Here is a 17,390-nt window from a genome sequence, read left to right on the forward strand (position 1 = left end):
TGCCGTGCAAAGCTCGCTGTCGCCTTCGACGACCGTCCAAAATGTGCTTCCGCCTTGCTGCCAGAACAGGCCGTCTTGTCGCTGGCAGGTCGGTGCGCCCCGTACTGACCTCTGTCGCCGTTGTTTCCCGCAGCGAACTCCATTCTTCGTCTTCCAGCAAAGGTACGAATTCTCCCGAGTTTTTCTACTTCGCTGACAACCGCTCCAGCCTCCGCCTCTCCCTTCACGGAACCCACTTCGCCTAATATTTCTGTCACAAAATATGCTCAAGCAACTGAATCCCTGCATACCTTTGGCTCCTACCTTACCCAATGTCTTCCCAAGTTCATCCAGCAATTCTCCGTCCTCAAGGACGAACTTACCCTCTATGTCACTCCCTCCGCCGTCATCCCAGTCCTTACCTTCCTCCGTGATCATTCCCAATGTCAATTCAAGGCTGTCATGGACATCAGTGGTGCCGACTATCCCGAGCGCGAGAAACGCTTCGAAGTTGTTTATCATTTATTGAGCGTCAAGTACGGTGGAAGAGTTCGAGTCAAGACCTACGCTGGAGAAGCAGATCCTGTTCCTAGTGCCATTGAGATTTTCCGTGGTGCCGACTGGTATGTATTTTCATTGCAATACTACCCCTCTATATCTCAACGTGGTGATTAGGTACGAACGCGAGGCATGGGATCTCTACGGTATATTTTTCAGCGGTCACCCAGATCTGTAAGGGCTACAATTTTTTGCATGAAATCCTGTTCATTAACATGTTTCCCCCAGTCGCCGTATCCTTACCGACTATGGTTAGAACTTGTTTCTTCGAATGTCAGTGTATGTCAGCTCAACTCTTGCTTAGGTTTTGAAGGTCACCCGTTACGCAAAGACTTCCCGCTCACTGTATGTTTTTCAAAGTCTTTTCACCAATTTCTTCCTTACGCTATCTGCAGGGTTACACCGAAGTTCGATACGACGAGGAGCGCAAGCGCGTTGTCTATGAACCTCTCCAGCTTACTCAAGCCTTCCGGTACGTCTCCTTGGAAATTCCTCCCAATTCCCAGTCTTATAACTATCACCGTAGCAACTTTGAGGCCCTATCACCTTGGGAACAAGTCGGTGATGGTGTGAAAGCTCCTAGGCCGGAAAATCTCAAGCCACTACCCCCACCTCCAAAGGCAGAAGAGGTAAAAAAGTAGTATAAATGGTTTGCAGACATCCCTATATATTATAGAACATTACAATGCTCGTGAAGCGCAGAAGTCGTAGACCCGGGAAAACAATGCATATAGCAAATCCATCCGACCGTAGAACAATTTACGTTGCTTTGGAAGTGTGATGCTCTTCTTCCTCGTCCTCCTCGTCTTCATCTTCGTCATCTTCATCATCTTCCCCATCGTCCTGCTCCTTATCCACTACGCCTTCACCTACCTCTTTGCCCTTTCCAGCCCAGCCCATCCTAGAAACTACATATTCTTGCCCAATTGTTTCAAAACCAACCCTCATTGCTTCCGCCACTAAATCCTCCACCCAGTCATACTGATCCCAAATACTGATCCACTGACTGGGTACAGACTGAGTGGTAGTCACCTGGACCAATTGGTGTTCCGGGTCAAAGAGGTAGAGCAAAAATGCAAGCTGTTGAACTGATGATGCTGGGATATCAACGGAAGCTGGAATATGATATGTTGTAAAGAATGGTTGGATACGAAGGTAGACGTGGGAATAGGTTGTGGGGCTCGTGATGGTAGACGATGTGGGTTTGGACTCGGATTTGCTTTCTGATTTGGCCATTTCTTCAAGGTTAGCCTATAGAAAATATTAGTCGCCTGACAATACGGAACTTCGATGATGAGGAGGAACATGCCTGAGCAAGTTTGACCGCAGCTTCATAGCCATCAACGGCATTTAGCTCTCGTCGGTCGCTACCTTCCTTCGGTTTCGATTCATTGCCTCGATTGACGATGAGGTCACCACCTTCCACTTGTTCCATGACCTGGAAAGGCCTTCAGCGCCCTCGGACTAGCAGTAAAGGCGCATATACCCACCCTTGCTAACGCACGATATGCCAAAGTTTCGACACCATCATACCCTTGCATGTCGTGGCTCAACCAGACCTGGATGACTTCATGCTCGGATATAGGAGGAGCGACAACATTCAAGATATCAGTTAGTGTAGACAATCCCACTCGCTTGAAGTCCTGGCCTATTCAAATTTAACAAACATCTGAAGCACAAGCTGCATTCGTACCAAGTTTATCCAGTTGTGCGGTCTTAGCATATTCCATCACTCCCTCACGCCACTTCTTGGCTTGTTCGTTATTGACCTGAGGAAGATATTTGACCTGCTCATCAACGACAGTCCTGGCTTGTTGAATTGCAGCAGAAGCAGAGCTCCAAACTGAGCCCCATCCCCATCCACCTCCACTGGTTGATTCAGGCGCTTTTCTATCCCCAACAGCAGATGAAGAAAGCTGCCGGTGTAACGAAGTGGCGGACGCTGATGCGCCGGGTAACAAAGTTCCACCGCCAAGTTTAACTCTCTCGGTACTCTTTCTTAAAGTGGGTGTCCCGGATCTGGATATGTTATGTGAAGGTCTGCCTGCAGGCTCGGTAGCCCTTTGTTGGATCTCATCAAGAAATGCGAGAGCTTCAGCTGTCTCTCCTTGGTTTGACCCTGTGTTCGTGTTGGGAGACAAGTCCTGACGCCTGGTGGATGATGTGGATGTGCGTGGGACAGGTGAACCGTCGTTTGAGGCTGATTCGGCTGGCGGAGCCTCGATGGGGGTGAAGGAGTCAAGGTCGTCAAGAAGTTGAAGAGCCTCTGCCTGTTTTGATTTGGATTTAGACATGGAGCGCTGTGTTAATGCAATGATACTTGAGTCAGTAGGTTGGTTTGTTGATGAGATTGGGTGAGCGCGATCATGATGATGGTGTGATGATGTGACGTGATGCAGTTCGTCTTATTATAGTTGGCCCATGCTTCCAGGTTCTCAACAACGCTCCGGCCCTCCGTGTCTAAAGGACGGTCCCACGAATCATCAAGCTTGTGCTTAACTTGACCTACGGAAAATTCTAACTTGCCGTTCCGCAATTCTCCGGTGGAAAGATAAAATAGAAAACATACTTGAAGTCCACAATAGGAATCTTCAAAGACTTTTAATCGCTTCGACAAATCTCTTTCGCAAAGTAGAAAAAACCCCGGCCATGTGGTCTAGTATTCTTTTCTTGGTCCTGCCGGCTCATTTACTGTTCGGCTTGTCATGCGATGCCAATTACTTTTTTCTCGCCTTCCTTAATTACCTTTACCCGCACTCTCCATATCCTTTCATATCCAAGGTTCGTTTCTCTTTCGGAGAAATTGCCCGAATAAACGCGACGAAGAATCGGACGTATTTCCTCGGTGAAATTCGAAGCTCCCATACCAGCGATTACCGTGTCTCGGGTTTGTTTATGCTTTACATTCTTGCGCTATTCAATCGTCGAAATCTATGGCTCTACAACATCAAAAAACGGATTACCTCAGGGTGAGGTACTAGGCTATCAGGGCAGGAAGGTCACCAGGAATCCAATTGACACGAGAATGCTCATAATTAGTTCCGTCGAACATTCCTGCTTGTTGGAGCTGCAAAACCCTTGTACATCCTCCTAGCTACTTCTTATCTCAGGTTCCACCTAAGCGGTCGCCCTAGTGCCTTGATGTCACTTATGACACGTTTAAAGGGAAGGCAGATACAACACGAGTTTTCATTCCGAGATTCTTGGAGGAATGTGTCAGCCTTCGAAACAAGCAATTAGCGACGACGGTCCGGGCCAAGTTGGCGATATTGTTTCCCAAACAAGGGTGCTGCAGGTATATTACTGTCCACTCTTGATTAATGACTGTTGGCTGATGTACTGAAACTGAGCAAGCATCTCAATATATTCTTATCGGTAGCAACCATAAATAAGTTGACGCTCCCTTTATCGATTCATTCTTTACACAAGATGAAACTCGCATATGACCTTGATCCTAAAGCAATGCCACTTGACTTTGATGGTTTTCTCTCCTTCCCTGGCCAGGGATAATTTAACCGACGCTATTTTTCGAGTATGGGGACCCTCTCAAGTACGGCCACGAGGAGGCAGGTATGCGCCAGCTTCCAAAAGACCTTTTCTCTGTTCTTTACGTCGAATTTCTCTCACCGGCACTCCCTACAACCACGGAGCAGCAGGGAAAGAAGGTTTCCTTGTTGAGGTCTTGGGATCCAGGCCCTCGTCTCTCTCCCCTCTTATGTCAAAGAATGCGAAGTAAATTGGCGTGTCAATGATCCTAGCGTTCTCGACGATCACCGAGACACGCAAGCGACAATAATTTTCCCTCGCGGTATTCCATAGTTGGAGTTGCTTTTCTAATCAGATGATTGAACCATTCGACAGCCCCTGAAAAGGTGCGGTCTCAAACCTTGGAAGGCACATTATACCCAGGTAGTGAGGAGTAATAAGCAATTATGGAAATGCAGACTATAGATTGGGTAGGTAGAAGCGCACGGCGAATTTTTTTTTAGAGAGCTTAACGTTCTGGAAGGGGTAGGCGTCGAGAATCTTTATCTCCCCTTGCGCCCGCTTCGTGTTCCGATGGTAGGTTGTATAAAGAGGCGAAGCCCTCATCGTTCGACCTCTCCAAAGTCCAAAAATAACAAGATTCATCAGACCCCATTCCGGAGGCCCGAGCCCATCACTCGGATGAGTCGAATATGGCATTTTCACCCCTATGTCACACTTTGGTGGCCAAAAAAAGAGGCGGAAGTGGACTTTTGTAGGAAAGCTGACTATATATAGAGTCCGCTTATTGTCTTGTCGTTTGATGATGACAGACGGGGAGGTGTACATCTGATTGTATCGAACCAGATTGACTGATGGATGACATTGCTGGGCAGTTCATCCAGATGTTACCACACCAGGTGGCTGCCCTTGACACACTTCAAATGGCAGTAATCTGGGGCAGAGGGCACTGGAGGATGTCTGTATATCAGGATAAGCCTCATAGATCGATTGATTGACTCTTGTATCCCCCGTTAAGTTCGCAGATAAACGCCGTCTCTGTCATAGAAGACCCTCGGCACATTTAGGGTCAGCAAGCTGATGTGGAATAGTAAAGCAGTTAGCAGTGCCGGGAAAAGCATGTGATTGCTCTGTGAATGTTGGACTCGGATCTTTTTCGCGGCCCTATTCCTCTCACTCAGGCTCTTTCGGCTCGCCGTCCTTCGTTCTCTGCCCCCATCTCGCCTCCCGTGGACATAGACTCATCTGCCGTTCCTTCCCACCATGTCCCAGACCATCGCCGATATTATTTCCAATCCTAGTTATCACGATTACCTCGCAATTCTAAAGGGAGCACGCAACGGCTTTGTTTATGGTGTCAAAGTCAGATTTCCCCATGCTCTCGTCATGTCAATTCTTTTTGGCCGCGGAAGGTGCGTTTGCCTCGTTTCTGTCCGTACCCACAACATCAATAACCCACCCCACCTCTCAATCATCGGTCTTCTTGCACCTCTCGGTACTTGCCATATTCCGATTCACTTCTCCCTAACATTAGCTGGCAAGACCGTGCAAAAGTCATATTCCGGGCAACCAAGCAACATGCATTTAATCTCGCTAAATTCGTGTCTCTATACAAGATCTGTTTATTGATCCAAAAGAGGGCTAATGGCGGCAAACCACGGAACAGCGATACATTTATTGCAGGCCTCCTAAGTGGCTATCTCGTCTTCGGTGAACGCAACGCCGTGAACGAACAGGTCCGTATCGATCTTTCACCCACGGACCGGGGCTCACGACCCATAGATTGTTCTTTATGTTGTCTCACGCGTCGTCGCATCCTTCGTACCCCGGTCAACTTCTTCTTACAAGACTTCTCCCCAGTCTCCGCTAGCCAGCTCAGTTGTAAAGCCTATTCCTCCAAATTCGCGCGCCTTTTCCCTATTTGCTGCTCTCGCTTGGGGTTCTGTCATGTGGCTCTTCCAAAACAGGGGAGAAACAATCCAGCCTGGCATGTTCCACTCCATGATATACCTCTACCGTGATTCCGAGACATGGAAGGACTTGAGGACCTTATTATGGCATAATAATTGAAATATTGACACAAGCACAAAGTCAGCCACCGGCTTGGCACTACTGCATCACTAGATATATAATTCTTATCGCATGTTCACCTTGCCATCATTTCCTAATTTACTAATATCATATTCCACCCACGAAATATAAATTTGGGGTATGTATGTAGATCACCCGCGACGGCTTCGGGCCTACGCAAGCCATGCTGCATGTTGAACCTGCAAAAGAAGCCGGTAGCACACGTACTAAATTTTTTACAAGAAGACATCAATCACAATCCAAAAAAGTGATGGTAAAAAAACTTACGGCAAGCATCTCAACCGCGGCCACACCTGCTTTATGACATGTCTTACACTGTGCGAGCGTATCAACGAACAGCTCCATCTCGCCAGCCACATCAGTACCTACATCAGTATACATGTATCCATAGAAATGAGTTTGTTAGATGGCAAAATCAAACTATTGCCACACCTGAATCAATTTTCCCAGCCAGTGCCTTTCGCTGCCGATCCCAACAATCCATCGTGTTCTCGCGATGTGACAGGCAAGTACCGTACCCTGAAACGGAGAAAAATACAAGTCAGTAAACAGAAGAATGCACAAAGATTTTTATGATATCGTAAAGGCAATGTCTATCAAGTGGTATCATCTTGCACCCCCTTACGAAAGGAAAAATAAAATAGATATGAATCAGAGGCCCAAAAATCGGGTTGGTTGAAATTGAACGGCATGCTTCAAATAGAAAGAAAGGGAAGTACTTGTACGAAAAAAAGAATTGAATATAATAATTCAGGGATGACGAAACAGGATAACATCATGGAATCATAATTCATGAATGATGATTGAAGGAAGCATAATAAATAGTCCCTTGCCCCACTTTGTCGGAATCAGCGGCGTTTTGTTAAGGTTTTAAAAAGAAAAGGGGATAGATAGGCGGGCTTGGTACGGACGGGAAAACAACCCAAACATGTGGAAGCGCCTAACCCAATCTCAACTCAACAAGAAAAAGAACTCACCTTTAGGAAATATCTCTGATTCGTTCAAAGCATCCCTTAGTACCTTGACTCGTAAGTGTTGCAATCGTACAACACGATGCAACGCCCTGACGTCCGGAATCGCGTCAAGTACCTCTTCCATAGGATAACTCCCAACCGGCTCGAGGAATTGACTGGCCTTCGAAGCCACCTTACGCATCTCCTTTTCCATTTCCTTCTCTGCGTCTATCCCAAATCTCTGGTCGGCCGGACTCGAATTTTCCTCGATCACTGAAGGGGAAGGCCGGGCCTTACGACACCGTTGATGGTGGCATTCGAATGAAGCGGCAAACCCATAGACTCGTAACGGATGTGTAGGCGCGTGGGCTAAAAGATGCGAGCACAGAGCCCTGAAAATATCAATGCTTAGACCATACTTGTCCGCTAGGTCAAAAAGAGTAGGTTGGAGCACAGGTAACGGGATAACGGTCTTGTAGTCGTACGACGGTACCCGGGTCATAAATCTCTCTCGGTTGAATGACGGCGTGTCATTTACGTCCTCGTCTTCTGAATCGATGCTTATGGTGACTGGCTGGACTTCTATAATCGGTGCAGGATGGTAATGTAGAAGTTGCAGAAGCGCAGATAAGACTTGTGCAGGCTCATCCAAGCTCAGCGTCTCATTGCTTAATTGGTCGCAACAGATAAACATATCACCTAATACTTTTTAGAGTTGTGCCACCACGAAAAATAAGGATACCAACGAAAGACTTCGCTGTTATCGAGTGCCGCTCGCCGAACGCGAAAGAGAACATCATCGGGAATGGAACGGACTGCAAAATCTGGGTTTTCACAAGTGAACAGGGACCACGTCATAACTTGGGGAGGGTATCAAAGTACTCACCAAGCTACTCGAGCTTTATATCATTTCCACGTCCGCAGCAAATCAAAAACGTGTCAAACATAAAAGTGCGTATAAACGCAGTCTATATCATATATTGCACCGAAACAGTAATGCAGTAGGTTCTCCAAAGTCAGTTATGTTAACGAAACAACAGAATCCCTACAATTTGTAGCATGAAGACATAACACCAACAACACAAAAAAAAACCCAAGGCAGTAACAAGACATAAAGAGAGGCGGAGGGTGAAGGGAGACATATAGGAGCGGAACGACATGCGCATGAAGGCCATAAGAAGAGCATAGTGGTATCATCGAATAAGACTGGGGAATCTAGGAGCTTTCGACCACAGCGAAAGGAACGAAACCGAATCAGAATACGATGCACCTCTTCTTTTTCTTCTTAGGCGGCGCTTGAACCTCGTCTTTTGTGACTGAGGCGTCTCGAAGGGCCCGCACCAGGTTAGTAAATAGCCGTTCGACGTTTTGAGCAGTCTTGGCTGATGTCTCGAGGAATTCGCAGCCATATTTCCTCGCCAACGCAGCGCCTTCTTCCTTGGAGACTTCACGCTCGTAGGACTTGTCGCACTTGTTACCGACAAGCATGAAGATTGTATCACCGCGTTTGACACGGCGCATCGACTGACGGAAGTTTTCCAACCGCTCAAAGGTCACCCGCGATGCGATCGAATAAACCAGGATGAAAGCCTGACCCTCTCTAGAATTGTTTTCAGCTGGTATGATTGATGCGAGGCATAGAAGTACTTACCGAACCCACTGATTCCGAAGCGTAGCGTATTCCTCTGTGTATGAAGATAAGTTTCGTAGAGAGCAAACATAGCTCGAGACAGATACCTTGGCCGGCCGTGTCGATGACTTCAACAAAGCACATGCGGTTATCGACTACCAGCTGTTTTCTATACGCGTCTTCAATTGTTGGATCGTAAGTCTTATTTTATAGGTTAGCTAAGCACAGCTTATATTGTTGATGTATTACCTCTAAACAGCGGAAAAAGGGGCAAACAGACAATTAAGACTTGCTCAGACAAACAAAGTGGCTTGACATACCAACGAAACAATTCAGAGTGAACTGAGGCGGGGGTAAGCGAATTAGGCAGAGAGGAGGGAGCAAGTCGGCTCACCTGCACAGCGAGAGCAGTCTTGCCTACACCACCGTCACCTAGGACGGCGACCCTCCAGCGGTCCATATTGTTGATATTGATATTCTCGTTGTGAGGATTGGCGAGGACAGCATTGTTGTTGGAATTGACGGTGTTGTTATTGTAGGAACGCGACATGAGGGTAGATGGGAGAGAGAAAGATGCAAGAAATAAAGTCGTGCGGTCGTAACAGGTCGTAAAGGCGAAGCCTGTGAGTTGAAGGCAGAATGAGATGATCAACCAAATTCCCGCGGAATGCTCGTATTTGTACTCTGGACGCACCACCCCCGTGGTCTTCCCACGCTTCCTTCCCACATTTTCGTCCCAATCCGCGACACGTCACGTCCGGTCTGTCGCCCCCGGTCCCAGGCCTGTCCCTTTCCCTTTTCATCCCGGCCATCTCCGTCCAAGGCACACTAGATCGCCATCGTCTCACCAGCCATCCCGGCCATGTAGCTCATGCTCTGGATCCGAGCCTGCCACCAGTGCTAAGCTCGGTAACCTATCCTGCTTGCTGAGGCTCAGACTACTATCGCATGTATCAAACATGCACCCTTGTTTCTACGCGTTCGTGCGCATCCAAGCTGGCATCAACAATCAGCGGAATATGGAGAAACTATCTGCCTGCTTCCTGGTTTCAATCACAATCTTCATTTTGGGGCATTTCCGCAGGGACATTTAAGCGAGGGCACCATCTGACGTGTTCGTAGTGAATTGATCGAAGATATCAACAGTACTTGTTGGGCGTCTATTGCAACTTTGGATTTAGTAATTGGGGCAACAGCCTGACTGAACTACAGTGAGAAGGTTTCCAGGAGATACTCCATGCCTTGGTCCCACCGTCGATCAGATCAAACCTCACTCCATCGTACGGCGAGTCCCAAATAATAACAACAATAGGTTCACTTCTATCCACCATTGGTGACCTTACTTCCGTGAGGATGGTACCAAAGCTAGACGGTCAAAGCTGATAAAAACTTAACCGCTTACTGGATGCCGCCCCGCTTCGCCAGCCGCGATCTGCACGATCACAATCATCCGACAGCCTTTTTGTTCTCGTGATGTCTCACAACCAACCGTCCTATCAAAGGTACTGTCATAAGCCCAGTCGTTTTTTAGCGTTCTCTTCTTATCGGCTGCTCTGGCACCAACGTTCAAGTCGAAACCAGAGGGCATTATGTACTTGGCAGTGGGCGCGGTTCTATTTCTCCCGCCAAATTCGCTTCCCCGTTCCGCAGCCGACATCCCGGCGAGGATGGGAATTTTATTGGACGAACAACATAACAGACATTGACCGCAGGCTCCCCGGCCTGATTATTGGTCTCGACGAACTACTCGACCACTCAGTCACAAGCATCTCCATGACGGCGCCAACCGAAGCGGGGAGACGGTGTTTACAAACATATGGGATCAGGAAGACGGAAAATCAGTCACAGGCCAGGCGACTACTTAGGGACCTAGGGCATTGGGTTCACATCGCTTGCCCTTTAGTTGAATCGATCTCGCCAAGAAATGTTGAAGACCTACATACATCATTCGAGATCTGCGACCACCTTGCGATATTACCGGCCTCCTCTATTAAAGGCCATACTCAGATTGAATACCTTACCTCAAGCACCTGCATGTACTGTACGTATGATTTCCTGCTAGTACTATAATATAGTGAAATTAATGCTTCCGGCGTCTCATAGGGGTTGCCTGCATGCATTAGAAGCTAATTCCCGGCGTCCACCTCTTCGAAGGAAGTGCCCTATTGGATCGTAAAGCTCCCTTTCCTCTGACTTGGTTTCTATACCCTCGTCTATGAATCCTAACTCAAGTCTACCTCGTCGCCACCCCCCCCTGTGTGGAGAGCAAAAGCAAGTCTCGAATGCCACGGATAATGATTCGTGTCATCAAACATCCTAAATTAATCGACTTTCCGGGGTATTTCTCAAGCCCTTCTTTTTGAAGAATTTCAACTGTGCGGAACAGAAAATCTGGAAAAAATCACTTGTTATTTATAACGTTCCTTACCCAACACGTTTTCCTTATCAAGTCGTCTCCTCGAACACGACCATCGGAACGATTCCCAAAGTTGTTTTAAAGTATACATTCTTATATTTAGCTGAAAGATATCTTACATAATCCCCCTATAGTTTGCTTTCATGAGTTGCTCTCAAGTACGTGTGCAAAAATAGCCGCATAGACGTCGGGATATGACCTAACACGTTTTTTTGCCGAGAAAACTTGGCCGAAATACCGATCCATCAACTATCTTCTTCCCCCAACGCATTCATGTGGACTGTCTTTAACAAAGAGATCATTTGGACGTTATGGTATGGCTGACTTTAGCGAGGACAAAAATGGACATCTACGTCCGTGACCGATTATGAGCACATTTCGCGGGTTATTTCATAAAACTTGCTCAACTGCTCTCCAACTGCACCAACAGACTCGAGGTTTTTTCACAGCCCCCCTACCCTCTCTGGACCATCTCGGCATATCCAATGATCGTCCTATACCCAAGTTACTATTACGAGGGCATTTCTATTCGATTTGAGGCAGTACAGTGCTCGTGTATAGCCAGTCGCCTCCTTTGAAACCCCGAAAGCGATGATCTATTCCTGCAACAAAAAATGATGTGAAAATCCCAGGGAAAAATCCTATCACTGTCTCAGGAAACGCCACATTTTTGTTGTAATGCTCCCACTCAATAGAAATCATCATCAAACAAAACCATACCGTTCTTTTCCGGTTTGTTAATACCCCTTCAAGCTTCACTTGTCACACACTTAACATTGGGGCAGGACTCCTTGTGGTGGTGTTTCCCTTGGAGGCCTTTGGAGTTGATCTTGCAATTGGGTTATTGCGAGCTTGTTAATCACACCTTGGTTAAATATATGCGTGTGGCAAAAAGTCTGTTTCTTCATTTGGGAAAAAGCCGGTGTACAAGTTCGACTTTTTCTTTCGTGGGTACCGACAGTCGACAGTTCTTGTTCACATTTCGCCAAGACTACAATCGCATGATCTACACGTCAATCGCGTGCATTTGTAGACATGTCCGATTCGTTCCGCGCAACAAAAATTTCATCTTTCCTCCAGCGAGAGAAAAAAAAAATGATCAATGGGGAAACGTGTTCATGAATTGAAAGTCGTTAAAGAGCCTACTGTTCACGTATGTTACGCGTATACGATTTACAAAGGGGGAGAGGGGGGGTATCTTCACTAAAAACAGCGGCACTTAATATACACCTCAGGAAGCCTGATGCCCACAGAAGGAAAAAGAGAGGTCATAAGAATAAGAGAACCAAACAGGATGAATTAGGATGGGATATGAAGAAAGGGAATTTATGTGCGTAATGTATCAAACAATAAAAGGAGACAAAGTGAAAAAGGGATAGAGTTTGTTGCAAAAGAAGGCCATTCGAGTCTACTTTCCTCGCTTGCAACGACCTACGGGTCGTACGTCCAATATGAAATGAATGACGCCTTGATGACTGCGAGGGGTGAGGTATAGTTGTTGGAGGGGATGGAAAGGGGAATGACGTCGAGTGATCGGCAGGCAAAAAGCTGACCAGTGGTCAGTCTTTTCGGCTAAACTCTGCCTGCGTCAAGTCAAGCACAAACATGCTCGTCTGGTGCTTGGGTGCCTCTATTATTTTGATAGCCTTTTTACTCCCGGCTGATGGCTGCAGTGACTGAGCAATGGAGGGGAATGGTCGCAATGCACGCGACGTGGCAAATGCAGGGTTGCGCCTTGAGAGGGGATGGGTATTGGCGGATTGGCCTCGCGTAGATGAGGTGCTGTTGGCGAGAGGAGAGGACACGTTGGGACGAGACATGAGAGTTGCTGTTCGGTTGAAGACATTGAGTCAAGTAAAACTATCGTAGTATATGGATATGAACACTGACCCATTTTGTTTTGATTTAGGAGACACTAAAGAGGGGCAAATATGGACAGGCAAAAAGCTGCAAGCAAGCCTTGAGCGATGAGCAAGGTGCGCGGGGTCAAGGATATAGCGGACTACTGACAGGGACTTTGACGGCTGCGACTTATAAACTTCGAACCTTGGGTTGGGGTATCAACTCTTGGGGATTCGGCAACTCACTCGGCATACCCATCCGACGGCACGGGACCGGAGTACCTTCCAAATGCGGTAATGTCCCCGAGTATTTCTACTAGAGGACCTGGAGTCAGTGCAATGCACACTCCGACGGCGACGTACACTATGCCTCTGCTGCTCCCAACCCAACTCCAAAAATAATCTAGTTTACATTTCTCACTCAATACTCACAAGCACCGCGTAAATACAGTCACTGCCCTTCCTTCTTTGTGTGTCTTCTCTACTACATCGCTTCGGTATACTTGAGTCCCAACGTATCGCATGAGCGTGTGTGCATATGTCTCACAAATAGTTTCTTTTGACTGCTTGCATCGAATCAAATGTTTTGGGGGCACCGGCCCTCATTTTTTTGACTTCGGCACTTCCCAATGCCACGCCTTTTTATTCGCCCGCCTCTTTGATCACTCACTTTACCGACGACCCTTATGTCCTTTTTTTCAGGCTTTATCTTTATCATATGATCCGCCAATTTGTTATTGCTATTCACTTCTTGCTAAACGCAAAACGCATTGACCTTCTCCTTTCGTTTAGAAGATCTTCCTTCCTACCAGTGGCTATTGCACTTCGCAGCAATCCGAAAAGGGTACTAGAGTACGTGGCAGGTTCTTGACATCTTCTCAGCATGCATGAGCCCTACCCTATATATAGCTACATGTCAACGGAACACTTACGACATTAAGTATTGAGCACTTCGGAGGACTGAGTTTTTTTTTGGGGGAGCGACCGGCGGAGGGTAATGGTTGAGTTATGACGTTCTCGGGTAGAAAATCAATTCCATTCTACACGTGTAATCCCATTTCGAAGTGTTTGTCTTAAACCAATTTGATAAAAGACATAGCCTACTACGCTGCAAATGGTTAACTTGATCGTGAGTATAGTTCTAGCGCTGAGACTTGAATATGTTGATTCTAGTTCTCGCCCGAATCAAAAAGCTTCGATCCTGAATCCGCCTAGTACTCTAATTCCACGAACGGATGCAGTGGGACATAAAATTACAAACTCCGCTTTAAATCCGTTATAACAGTATCAACTATGCCGCCCATGGAGTTTCCGACCACTCCATTCTTTGTGTTCGGCAAAATGAATTTAATGGTACACACTGTGGAAGAGACTATTCCACAAGAAAAAAATGGTTCATAAGATTTTTTTCGTTTTTAAGTTTTCAAATCTTTCAGATATCGTATCGGAGTGTAAAAACTTCTCACTCACCCAACATGACAATTAAATTACACTTGCCGCGGAAAGTTCTGTTAGATCGACCCCGGTGACTTGACTTGCCAACTATTACATATCCAACGACTCCCGGGGAACGACCAAACCCATCGGTACCGATAAGATGATACTTATGAAAATGTGATCGGCGAAGAAGAACAGAAAATAGCCGGTTCAATGTGTGGCCATAAAACTCTCTTCCGGTCGCCCGAACGACAATGAAAAAAATTCTGTCATTGTCATAGAAAAAAGAAAAACACTGATGAATGTGATAAATAAATGGGCCGCATAATCTGGTGGCATTTGCTATCCGACTTTTGACCGGTCCTTTGTCATTGACCTCTACGTGTATGGACCACTGTGAAAGAAGAGAATAAAATAACCGGTTCAATATCACGAGGGGGCCATATACTCTCTTCCATTCGCCCGAATTGACAACGAAAAATCCTGTCATGAAATAAAAACGTCGATGTAGACATTTCATCCGTGTGATAAGATAATTAAGTGCACTTGTTCATCTGACTTTGACCATCCTTACATTCACCACTACATAAATGGACTATGAAAGAAGAACAGAAAATAACCGGTTCCAAAACCACCCGTGGAGTGGCTGTACAAACTCTCTACCGGTCGCCCGTCCTGTCATAGAAAAGAAAACACCGATAATGGCATTTCATCCATATGATAAGATGGGCCACGTAATTGAGTGCATTTGCTGTTACCGATAACCAATAGTTTTGCCAGATATTAACCGCTGGCTTGACCGTCCTTATATTCACCACTAAGAATAGAAAAATAGCCGATTTGTTACCCGCGGAGTGGCTATACGCTCAGTCTTCCGGTCGCCCGAAATGACAATGAAAAATCCTGTCATAAAAGAAAGAAAGAAAAACACTGATGTAGACAACTCAACCATGTGATAAGACGAGCTGCGTAATTTACCATCACTGGTCCATCAGCGCGGGTTACGCTGAATATTGACTGCCGAACTTGACCGTCCTTACATACGTCTTCCAGCCTCGTTTTATTGGGTGTGTATGATAGGTTCGCCACTGATGCTTCTGTGATCGACAAAGAAAGATAGCCGCGGAGCCTATGATAAAAAGACACTTGTTATAAAACTACCGGTCAGTACATGTGTAGAGAGGTTCCGGATAGAAATGATAGCATCAACAATAAATTGGCGCGTAAAAAAAGAAGAGCGAAAAGATAAGGGGCCAGTGAGTGAATACAACGAAAGAAGTTGCTCGGGGTGGGACGTAAAAGTCAGCCCAGAGTGGATAGGAAGTCTATGCGCGTTGGGATTATTGAAAATGCTGGAATGAGAGAATGAATATAATAAAGTATGAAATGCAATGCGAATGATGGGTGGCGAGGGAAAAGGTTGAATCAGCCGAAGGAGGCGTGATTGCTTTATCCATCCTCGGACCTAGAAGCTCCATAGACAAGAGAGACACAAATACAAGGGTTGTTATGATGCAAGTGGGGTGATAATGTTGAACAAGAAAAGAGACACGAGGCAGGGTTTACTGGACATCTACGAGCAAGTTGCGCTCGAGGATGTACTTGCCTTCTTTGTATCGTTGGGAAGGCTCATAGGCCTTGTCCTGTGCGATATGAGATGAGTATAGGAGATACTGTGGGTCGACTGACATATTTCCAGCCCAGAGTAGTTCCACATTTGACGCAGTAGATATCTCGGACAGTGTGGTTGCCAGTAGTCATGGGGCGGTCGTTGGGTTCGCCTTCAATCACGTTTACACTAGTTGGTGTCAGATGGATAGGGTGAGAAGAAGAAAGAACTTGCACTCCTTCAAAGAGATAGGCTCGGCCGTGCTGTCCGTTGAAAGCCTAGAGAGATGAGTGGGGTGTGGGGGGTGTGATTTGGGGATGTGGTGGCGTACCCTGGACATCATGGAATGGATAGTGGCGAGGTGAGTCTTGCATGTTGAACAGCCGTAGATGCGGTCGCCGTAGAGATACTGACGATAACTCATGCCCATGGTGGTGTTGGTGAAAGGGAGAAAGTGAATGAATGAGGTAGTATCGACGTACTAACGCCGCGTGACAGTCACAGATATTGTGGTGTTCTCCTGCCATGGTGGCGCAGTGCACGCCGTCCCTCCTCTCTCTCGTCCGCAAATGCGAGCAACAGCCGTCACACTCTCCAGACCTCGCCACGCCCCTTGCAGGCATGTCACTCATCCCCTCCCGCTCTCAGTCCGTCGAGCCCCATAAGCCCTTTCGACATCGTCACCGCAAACATATCCTCGACAGAGCTGTATGTCCTCACCACTCTCCTTTGTGAGAAACTTATCCCAGTCAGCATCAAGCCAAGGTCAAGCATGATAGAGCAAAAATGCGCGCCGCTCTCATGGTCAGGGCATACGAACACAACAAATGCCTTGGTTCGTTCTTTTATCTCATTTCTGCTATGCATGCTCACATTCTACTTTAGGTTATAGTTCCTCCATGGCCGACTTTGAAGGTAGCACACACACACACCTATACGATAACTCTAATCGCGCCTAGGCTACGTCTCCTACTTTGACAAGCTAAAAGCCGTCGTCCCCCATGATCCCTCTCAAGGTCGGTCCTTCACTCTACTCTCCCCTTTGTCGCTAATGCACAACACGCAGTGGCATCCCCTCTCTCCGTACCCAACGGTCTCAAGCGAGCGTTCAACATCGCTCGAGCATCCATGCAAGAGTAAGCACCTCTCATCCTCCACCTCACACTCCCACCTCACATCTATCAAGGCGCAAACCTCTCAAGTTTGATACCTCTGCCCTCGATATCCTCCAGCGCAAATGGCGCGACAAAGACTCTTTACTTGAAGAAGATCTCAAACCCAAACTCCCTCCCCTCCCTAAAAAACTTCCTCCTCCAGACGAAAGCTCGGTATCAACCCTTCTAGAAAAACGGGGTACCATTGCTAAATATGCAAGAGAATCCGTCGACGA

At 46.9% G+C, this 17,390-nt stretch overlaps 7 protein-coding genes across 7 annotated transcripts; 3 read left to right on the forward strand and 4 right to left on the reverse strand.

The window, feature by feature from the left end:
• Positions 1 to 11: 11 nt before the first annotated feature.
• NdufS3 (NdufS3 NADH-ubiquinone oxidoreductase subunit) lies at positions 12 to 2,884 on the forward strand. The gene is made up of 10 exons (XM_006454705.1): positions 12 to 162; positions 209 to 602; positions 655 to 711; positions 766 to 788; positions 842 to 882; positions 933 to 1,009; positions 1,064 to 1,790; positions 1,849 to 1,975; positions 2,028 to 2,185; positions 2,231 to 2,884. The coding sequence occupies exons 1-7, from the start codon at positions 42 to 44 to the stop codon at positions 1,176 to 1,178; spliced, it is 828 nt and encodes a 275-aa protein (XP_006454768.1). The 5' UTR covers positions 12 to 41; the 3' UTR covers positions 1,179 to 1,790; positions 1,849 to 1,975; positions 2,028 to 2,185; positions 2,231 to 2,884.
• Positions 2,885 to 5,211: 2,327 nt separating this feature from the next.
• On the forward strand, positions 5,212 to 6,265 carry AGABI2DRAFT_190006 (hypothetical protein). The gene is made up of 3 exons (XM_006454706.1): positions 5,212 to 5,435; positions 5,558 to 5,759; positions 5,806 to 6,265. Exons 1-3 carry the CDS (start codon positions 5,287 to 5,289, stop codon positions 6,091 to 6,093), a joined length of 639 nt encoding a protein of 212 aa, XP_006454769.1. The 5' UTR covers positions 5,212 to 5,286; the 3' UTR covers positions 6,094 to 6,265.
• Positions 6,266 to 6,342: 77 nt separating this feature from the next.
• On the reverse strand, positions 6,343 to 7,925 carry AGABI2DRAFT_60680 (hypothetical protein; the record flags this gene model as incomplete). Its single annotated transcript, XM_006454707.1, has 5 exons — positions 6,343 to 6,479; positions 6,547 to 6,633; positions 7,092 to 7,306; positions 7,403 to 7,766; positions 7,814 to 7,925. 5 exons carry the CDS (start codon positions 7,923 to 7,925, stop codon positions 6,343 to 6,345), a joined length of 915 nt encoding a protein of 304 aa, XP_006454770.1.
• A 130-nt stretch (positions 7,926 to 8,055) lies between these two features.
• AGABI2DRAFT_133440 (ras protein) lies at positions 8,056 to 9,333 on the reverse strand. Its single transcript, XM_006454708.1, has 5 exons — positions 9,092 to 9,333; positions 9,018 to 9,039; positions 8,805 to 8,900; positions 8,719 to 8,752; positions 8,056 to 8,667 (listed from the first exon to the last, which is right to left on the reverse strand). The coding sequence occupies exons 1-5, from the start codon at positions 9,245 to 9,247 to the stop codon at positions 8,322 to 8,324; spliced, it is 654 nt and encodes a 217-aa protein (XP_006454771.1). The 5' UTR covers positions 9,248 to 9,333; the 3' UTR covers positions 8,056 to 8,321.
• A 2,872-nt stretch (positions 9,334 to 12,205) lies between these two features.
• Positions 12,206 to 13,125, reverse strand: AGABI2DRAFT_133441 (hypothetical protein). The gene is made up of 2 exons (XM_006454709.1): positions 13,004 to 13,125; positions 12,206 to 12,941 (listed from the first exon to the last, which is right to left on the reverse strand). Exons 1-2 carry the CDS (start codon positions 13,005 to 13,007, stop codon positions 12,673 to 12,675), a joined length of 273 nt encoding a protein of 90 aa, XP_006454772.1. The 5' UTR covers positions 13,008 to 13,125; the 3' UTR covers positions 12,206 to 12,672.
• Positions 13,126 to 15,490: 2,365 nt separating this feature from the next.
• AGABI2DRAFT_190009 (hypothetical protein) lies at positions 15,491 to 16,457 on the reverse strand. The gene is made up of 4 exons (XM_006454710.1): positions 16,332 to 16,457; positions 16,235 to 16,278; positions 16,081 to 16,189; positions 15,491 to 16,034 (listed from the first exon to the last, which is right to left on the reverse strand). Exons 1-4 carry the CDS (start codon positions 16,428 to 16,430, stop codon positions 15,954 to 15,956), a joined length of 333 nt encoding a protein of 110 aa, XP_006454773.1. The 5' UTR covers positions 16,431 to 16,457; the 3' UTR covers positions 15,491 to 15,953.
• A 68-nt stretch (positions 16,458 to 16,525) lies between these two features.
• Positions 16,526 to 17,140, forward strand: AGABI2DRAFT_114516 (hypothetical protein; the record flags this gene model as incomplete). The annotated part of the gene is made up of 5 exons (XM_006454711.1): positions 16,526 to 16,708; positions 16,754 to 16,835; positions 16,886 to 16,915; positions 16,960 to 17,016; positions 17,067 to 17,140. 5 exons carry the CDS (start codon positions 16,526 to 16,528, stop codon positions 17,138 to 17,140), a joined length of 426 nt encoding a protein of 141 aa, XP_006454774.1.
• Between the last annotated feature and the right edge of the window lie 250 nt (positions 17,141 to 17,390).

This window comes from Agaricus bisporus (assembly GCF_000300575.1).
Source record: "Agaricus bisporus var. bisporus H97 unplaced genomic scaffold AGABI2scaffold_1, whole genome shotgun sequence".
In the NCBI taxonomy this organism is placed as follows: Eukaryota; Fungi; Basidiomycota; class Agaricomycetes; order Agaricales; family Agaricaceae; genus Agaricus; species Agaricus bisporus.